Here is an 8,233-nt window from a genome sequence, read left to right as displayed (position 1 = left end):
GAAAGAAGGGAAGACCGGGAGGAAGGGAAGAGAAGACAGATGGAAGGAAGAGAAGACAGGAAGGAAGGAAGGAAAGAAGGAAGGAAGGAAGAAAGGAAAGAGAAGACAGATGCAAGGAAGAGAAGACAGGAAGGAAGGAAGGAAGGAAGGAAGGAAAGAGAAGACAGATGGAAGGAAGAGAAGACAGGAAGGAAGGAAGGAAGGAAGGGAAGAGAATACAGATGGAAGGAAGAGAAGAGAAGACCGGAAGGAAGGAAGGAAGGAAGGAAGGAAGGGAGAAAGGAAGGAAGGACAGATGGAAGCAAGGAAAAGAGCACTGGATAGCAAGTGGGCCGGATTACACCCCTCGGCGGGCCATATCTGGCCCGCGGGCCGCATGTTAGACACCCCTGCTCTAGAGCTACAGTGATTAGATGATTAATTGACTTTATTGATTGACAGTTACTCGGCCAAACTGTTTTAATAATTGGTGAATAATTGAAGTCATTTTTGCAGAGCTCTGGAAAGACCATGGAGGAGTAGAGAATACTAATCATATTCAATCAGCTGGAAGTTTGAGGAAAGCAAATATTTCTTGAGTAAAATCTATTTGATTTGATATGAGACCTAATTATTAATTGGATTATTTTTTCTTGAATTCATTTTATAGGTTACTACTCTTTAGATTTATAATAATGAAAAAAAAAATAAATAATAATATTAAAAATAAAATAAAATAAATTTAAAAATTTTAAAAAATAAAATAAAATAAAATGAATAAATAAATAAATACATTTAATTTTTAAGGCTGTATAAAAGATTAAACTTTTGTTATTTTGCTTCATAACAATCGAAAAATGACAACACTGTGACGTCAGACGCTATCTCCCCCGCTGGTCCCGCCCCTCTGCGTCAGGCTCATCCAATCACGTGTCAGCATCGGGATGAGCTGGCATTAAACTCCAGGAAGTGTTTATCGAAGCTAAGCTAACAGGCTAACTGATCAGCAGCAGCAGGCAGCAGGCACACAGACGGTTTAAAGCTGAGAAGAGGAACAGAGAAGCAACAAGAGGAGAAAAGTTTCATCCCGAGTCTGTTTCTGGATCTACTGAAGGTGAGTCTGAGCTGCTGGCTGCTTTTAAACAATCTTTATTATTTTATTATTGTGTTAAAGCCTTCCTGAAGCTAACTAATGCTAACTGCTAACCTCGTTATTATTTATACTTTATATTTATACGTATTAAAGCAGTAAATAAAACTAAACTACTGCAGACTGTAAAGGAGTTTTAAAGAGTGTTTAATCTAAATAAATAGCCTCCCAGTAAATAGACGGATCCATGGAGATAAACTGGCTAACACGATGCTGAAGTTAGTTTCTGATTCACAGCAATAAAAGTGAAATTAAACTTAAATATAATTAGTTTAAACCCCCCCCACACACAGACGACATAATTAAACATATTTAACGTTTTATTCTGCTTCTTTTAAACCATTTATACTTATTAAAGAAGTGTTAGACATCGTAGCTAAAACCTTAAACGCTGTCATGTGTTTAAAAAGCTTTAATTTACTCATTAAAACATTTTTAAAAATGACGTTTTTCCATTTAAAACCTAAAAATGACACTTAGATTAATCACATGTGGACTTAATTAATAAGACAACTCATTAAAAGACTTTAAAATGTATAAAACTTTTGCTCTATTTGTGAAAACGGAGGAAAAAGGGGCGTTTCCACTCACATGCCTCCATCCAAACCTCCATTAAACCACATTTTTATCCTTTTGAGAAGTAAAGATGGTTTTTGAATGAAGGAAAAAACAGTGAAATTATGATTTTATAAGCAAAATACACATTTATTAAATCTAAAAGTGAGTTTAAACAGTTTTAGTGGTTAAAAAAGAAGCAGAAATCCAATAAATATGATTATGAACTTTCTCTTTAACCTGGAAAGTGAATCTGATAAATAGACGGATCCCACTCATCGTAATGACGGCTCTAACTGAGGCTAACACACCAAATGAAACCTCATGAGTCCAAGGTTTAAAGTGTAATATAAGCAGCTTTCCTCAGGGTTTAACAGTGTGTGTCAATACCAGTCAATAGTCGGTGTTTACTGAAGCTTTGATGTTTCAACACTTCACATACACACACACACACACACACACACACACACACACACACACACACACACACAGATACACACAGACACACACACACATACTGAAGCTTTGATGTTTCAACACTTCGGCCTCCAGCTGTGACCAAGCTGCTACTCCAGCTGATAGTCAGGAGTCATTCTGCAGTGTGTCTGGGCTAAAGATCATCAGAGAGAGACTGTCACTGAGTTAAGTGTGTGTGTGTGTGTGTGTGACATTATAACACAGAGACAGTTTGACTTTATTGGTTTAATAAAAATGTGAATTAAATGTTGATGTTGAAACGGAGCAGAGAGAGAGAGAGAGAGATGTGATGAAATGTCTCATCATCATCAGCTGTTTGCAGAGTTGTTGCAGCATTGCATGACACAGCTGCTCTGAGCTGCCACGCCCCCCTACACACACACACACACACACACACACACACACACACACACACACTCAGAGAGAGAGATACACACACACACACTCAGAGAAATACACAGAGGAATACACACACTCAGAGAGATACAGACGCAGAGACACACACACTCACACAGAGAGATACACACACACACTCAGAGATACACACACACACACACACACACACACACACACACATACTCAGATACACACACACACACACACACACACACACACATACTCAGATACACACACACACACTCAGAGAGATACACACACACACACACACACACAGATACACACACAGACACACACACACACACACACACACACACACTCAGAGAGATACACACACACACACACACACACACACACACACTCAGAGAGATACACACACAGATACAGAGAGATATACACACACACACAGATTAAGATTAAGGTAAAATATCTTTATTGATCCTTCCAGAGAGAAATGTAAAAAATGACACAACAGAAGCAGCATAATGATGAAAAGTGATTAAAAAATAAAATATACAATAAACCATCTCTGTGTAGAATAATCTATATAAACATAAAGTCCTGATATTATTATATACATGTGTTTAATGTTCCTGGGATTAACCAGTAAGAACAGCCTCAGTCTCTTTAGTGGGAGGAAACTGAGATTATTATTATTATTATTATTATTATTATTATTATTATTATTGATTCTTCTGACTATTATTATCTTAATTAAACGTTATTATCATTATTATAAAAACTCAGAAAACAGTGAATATTGTCCAGGATGACGTCTCCTCATGTCCTGTTTTAAATCACAGTGATATAACAGTCATATAAGACAGCTGGAAACATTTCTTATTAAAATATGAAACAATTAATTGATTATTGATTAACTTATTAACTAATGGTTGCAGCTCCTTATTATGAGTCTGTGGTAATAAACCCTTGTGTTCCTGTGACGAGCGTCTGATGTGTGAGGCTGCAAATTACATTCATTAAAATGTCATGTTTGCTTTAATTGGTTTAATTTCAGCAGCAGAGACTCTTTGGTTTTAGCTCCTCTCCTGTATTTACATTTCTGCTGTAGATTTGAGAAATGTGATGTCAAAGAAGTTTTAATGTAAACTATGAAAACTGAATATTGACTATCTGTGTGTCTGCTGGTTGAGATGAAGATAACAGAGTCTTCATCACATATCTACTGTCTGTTTGTCCTGATATCAGCTGCTTTCTGTTCTTAAATTAATTTTATGTTCAGCAGAAACTCGACACACACCGCTGCTCATTTTCCTCTCAGCTGTAATTCACTTTGATTTTAACGTCCAACGTGAAGCTGCTGAGACAATTTGTTATATACAGAGATTATAATATACAGTTTATAACGTACAGAGTTTTTAAAAGTACGAGGTTTAACGTACAAAGTTTAATGTATGGAGTTTCTAACGTACAGAGTTTAACGTACAGAGTTTAACATACAGAGTTTTTAACGTACGGAGTTTTTAACGTACGGAGTTTTTAACGTACAGAGTTTAACGTACGGAGTTTCTAACGTACGAAGTTTAACGTACAGAGTTTCTAACGTACGGAGTTTAACGTACGGAGTTTCTAACGTACGGAGTTTAACGTACGAAGTTTAACATACAGAGTTTTTAACGTACGGAGTTTTTAACGTACGGAGTTTTTAACGTACAGAGTTTAACGTACGGAGTTTCTAACGTACGAAGTTTAACGTACAGAGTTTCTAACGTACGGAGTTTAACGTACGGAGTTTAACGTACGGAGTTTCTAACGTACGAAGTTTAACGTACGAAGTTTAACGTACGGAGTTTTTAACGTACGGAGTTTTTAACGTACGGAGTTTTTAACGTACGGAGTTTCTAACATACAAAGTTTAACGTACAGAGATTATAACGTGTAGTTTATAACGTAGAGAGTTTATAACGTACAGTTTATAATTAATTCCGCTGAAGCTCGTTAACATATGAAGACTTCGTTACTGACACGTTAACAGCTGCTCATGTTTTAATAACTGTTGTTTTTAACCAGGCGGGGAGTTCCTGTCCTCTGAAATGAGGCCAACCAGGAAGTAACTTAGAGCTGCATTCTATCAAAAGGCCACCAGGGGGCGACCGTCTCTATACAAGTCAATGGAGAATTCACCAACTTCTCACTTGATTTCTAACCTCAGTAAACGTTTTCAAAATGTGTTTATGGTCTCAATCGCTAGTTTAAAGCCTTCTTCAATGCAGTATGATGTTCATTTGGGACATTTTGGCCTCCCTGATTTTATATGTGACGATAAAGCAGGGTATGCATTAGGGCGTGGCTACGTCCTGATTGACAGGTTGATTGACCAATGTCCTCCAGATCCAGCCCTCGTAACCATAGCAACCTCCCCGCTCTGCCCATGGCCCCGCCTCATACCCATATAAGTAGAATCCATGTTTTTATTTTTCCCAGCATGCACCTGAAATTTTCAAAATGGTGCTGCCTAGATTAGAAACTATTGGCTTCTGATGTTACGTCCATTTCTTCCATACAGTATATGATTGTTAACGTGTGTACCTGCTGTATTTGTGTCCAGGTGTCAGGATGAGTCTACAGTGGACGGCAGTCGCCACCTTCCTGTACGCAGAGGTCTTCTTTGTTCTGCTGCTCTGCATCCCCTTCATCTCACCTAAGAGGTCAGTACTCACCTGTCTGTTACTCACCTGTCTGTTACTCACCTGTCTGTTACTCACCTGTCTGTTACTCACCTGTCCGTTACTCACCTGTCCGTTACTCACCTGTCCGTTACTCACCTGTCCGTTACTCACCTGTCCGTTACTCACCTGTCTGTTACTCACCTGACATTCACCGCTCTCAGAGTGAACCAGAATGACCACCAGAGTCTCTCTAAATGCTGTGGGAAACACTGTCTGTCCTGTTCTCACCTGTAAGCAAATTTATTTGTATAACACATTTGAATAAGGTCGTTCAAAGTGCTTCACGTAAAAGACAGCAGGATATAAAAGCACCACATGGCAAAATAAAAAGACATTTGAATATTATTCAAAGTGTTAAACTGTAAAGTTACAGAGCAGTGTGAGACATTAACCCTGAAACAGAAAAGTTGGCAGCTCTGTTAGAAGAACTGAGAGTTGCAGCAGACCTGTTGGTTCAGTTTGAGTATTTTAAAGTCTGTTCTTTGACAGACAGGAAGTCAGTGTAAAGATCTGAGCTGTGATCCACTTCCTGTGTCTTAGTGAGGACTCTGAATCAGCTGCAGCCGTCTGATAGACCTGAACTGGATTATCTTTGTAATCAATCCACTGATCCTAATTTTAAGTTTTCTTTGTGCACCTGTTCAGCAGAAATGTACATGTATCTGTATCATGTGAAATCTTAATCTCTCTTTTTGACTTTTCCTTTTAACAATCTTTAGTTTTCAGTTTTTTCCTTTTGGTTAATGTAACTCTCACTGCTCAGAGCCTTGAATGAGCTGCCTTCAGGTTTTTTTGCACATCCAACTAGGGTTGGTTCGATGCCAAATCGCCGATGGACACCCCATCGGCGATTTCATACAACCCCCGCCCATTTAGGGTGCACTAGGCAATCGTACCGTGCCCGAGCACTTTTGCCCCCTAAAGTCCGGATTATTTGGCTAGTGTGAGTGCAAGTGTACCCTGCTTGAGGGAAAGGAAGCCAATTTTCCAGGGAATCCCGGGAAATCGATGATTTTTTAAAAGGCAACACTAGCTGAGCCCTGGTATTGGAAAACTTTGAATTAAAACCTACTGAGCGAACTCTCCCGTTCTCTCCTATGAACGAGTCGGACAACAACGTGAATCAAACATGAAGCAAAGTGCTACGCCTATCTTAGATCATTTATAATCGTTATATTTCATGTCTAGGAAAAATATAGCAGGCTTTAACAGACTGCGGAGTGGGGTAGCAACACTACCGGCGTTTTTTTTTTTGTTTGTTTGTTTTTGTCATAAATTAATTTAAATATTTGTTATAATAAAGTACGTAACAATGGCCCAGTCCCATCGGCCCAACCATCGCCCAGTCCTATCGGCCCAACCATGGCCCAGTCCCATCAGCCCAACCATCGCCCAGTCCCGTCGGCCCAACCATGGCCCAGTCCCGTCGGCCCAACCATCGCCCAGTCCTACCGGCCCAACCATGGCCCAGTCCCGTCGGCCCAACCGTGGCCCAGTCCCGTCGGCCCAACCATGGCCCAGTCCCGTCGGCCCAACCATGGCCCAGTCCCGTCGGCCCAACCATGGCCCAGTCCCGTCGGCCCAACCATGGCCCAGTCCCGTCGGCCCAACCATGGCCCAGTCCCGTCGGCCCAACCATGGCCCAGTCCCGTCGGCCCAACCATGGCCCAGTCCCGTCGGCCCAACCATGGCCCAGTCCCGTCGGCCCAACCATCGCCCAGTCCTATCGGCCCAACCATCGCCCAGTCCTATCGGCCCAACCATGGCCCAGTCCCGTCGGCCCAACCATGGCCCAACCATCGCCCAGTCCTATCGGCCCAACCATCGCCCAGTCCTATCGGCCCAACCATGGCCCAACCATCGCCCAGTCCTATCGGCCCAACCATCGCCCAGTCCTATCGGCCCAACCATCGCCCAGTCCTATCGGCCCAACCATCGCCCAGTCCTATCGGCCCAACCATCGCCCAGTCCTATCGGCCCAACCATGGCCCAACCATCGCCCAGTCCTATCTGCCCGACCATCGCCCAGTCCTATCTGCCCGACCATCGCCCAGTCCTATCTGCCCGACCATCGCCCAGTCCTATCTGCCCGACCATCGCCCAGTCCTATCTGCCCGACCATCGCCCAGTCCTATCTGCCCGACCATCGCCCAGTCCTATCTGCCCAACCATGGCCCAGTCCTATCGGCCCAACCATGGCCCAGTCCTATCAGCCCAACCATCGCCCAGTCCTATCGGCCCAAACAACGCCACTACTATCGGCCCAACCATGGCCCAGTCCTATCGGCCCAACCATCGCCCAGTCCTATCTGCCCAACCATCGCCACTACTATCGGCCCAACCGTGGCCCAGTCCCGTCGGCCCAACCATGGCCCAGTCCCGTCGGCCCAACCATGGCCCAGTCCCGTCGGCCCAACCATGGCCCAGTCCCGTCGGCCCAACCATGGCCCAGTCCCGTCGGCCCAACCATGGCCCAGTCCCGTCGGCCCAACCATCGCCCAGTCCCGTCGGCCCAACCATCGCCCAGTCCTATCGGCCCAACCATCGCCCAGTCCTATCGGCCCAACCATCGCCCAGTCCTATCGGCCCAACCATGGCCCAGTCCCGTCGGCCCAACCATGGCCCAACCATGGCCCAGTCCTATCGGCCCAACCATGGCCCAGTCCTATCGGCCCAACCATGGCCCAACCATCGCCCAGTCCTATCGGCCCAACCATCGCCCAGTCCTATCGGCCCAACCATCGCCCAGTCCTATCGGCCCAACCATCGCCCAGTCCTATCGGCCCAACCATGGCCCAACCATCGCCCAGTCCTATCGGCCCGACCATCGCCCAGTCCTATCTGCCCGACCATCGCCCAGTCCTATCTGCCCGACCATCGCCCAGTCCTATCGGCCCGACCATCGCCCAGTCCTATCTGCCCGACCATCGCCCAGTCCTATCTGCCCGACCATCGCCCAGTCCTATCTGCCCGACCATCGCCCAGT

The 8,233-nt window shown here is 44.1% G+C and overlaps 1 protein-coding gene across 1 annotated transcript in view; it reads left to right on the top strand.

The window, feature by feature from the left end:
- Positions 1-965: 965 nt before the first annotated feature.
- Positions 966-8,233, top strand: part of bcap31 (B cell receptor associated protein 31) — a gene marked incomplete at its 3' end in the record, with an annotated part of 41,718 nt that continues 34,450 nt past the window's right edge. The window contains exons 1-2 of the mRNA XM_053318109.1: positions 966-1,093; positions 5,127-5,226. Of these exons, the coding sequence (XP_053174084.1) occupies positions 5,135-5,226 (92 nt within the window). The remainder of the gene's footprint in view (positions 1,094-5,126; positions 5,227-8,233) is intronic.

This window comes from Scomber japonicus, chromosome 4 (assembly GCF_027409825.1).
Source record: "Scomber japonicus isolate fScoJap1 chromosome 4, fScoJap1.pri, whole genome shotgun sequence".
Classification (NCBI taxonomy): domain Eukaryota; kingdom Metazoa; phylum Chordata; class Actinopteri; order Scombriformes; family Scombridae; genus Scomber; species Scomber japonicus.
Note: the sequence above shows the minus strand (reverse complement) of the source record. Positions and strands in the feature narration are given on the sequence as shown.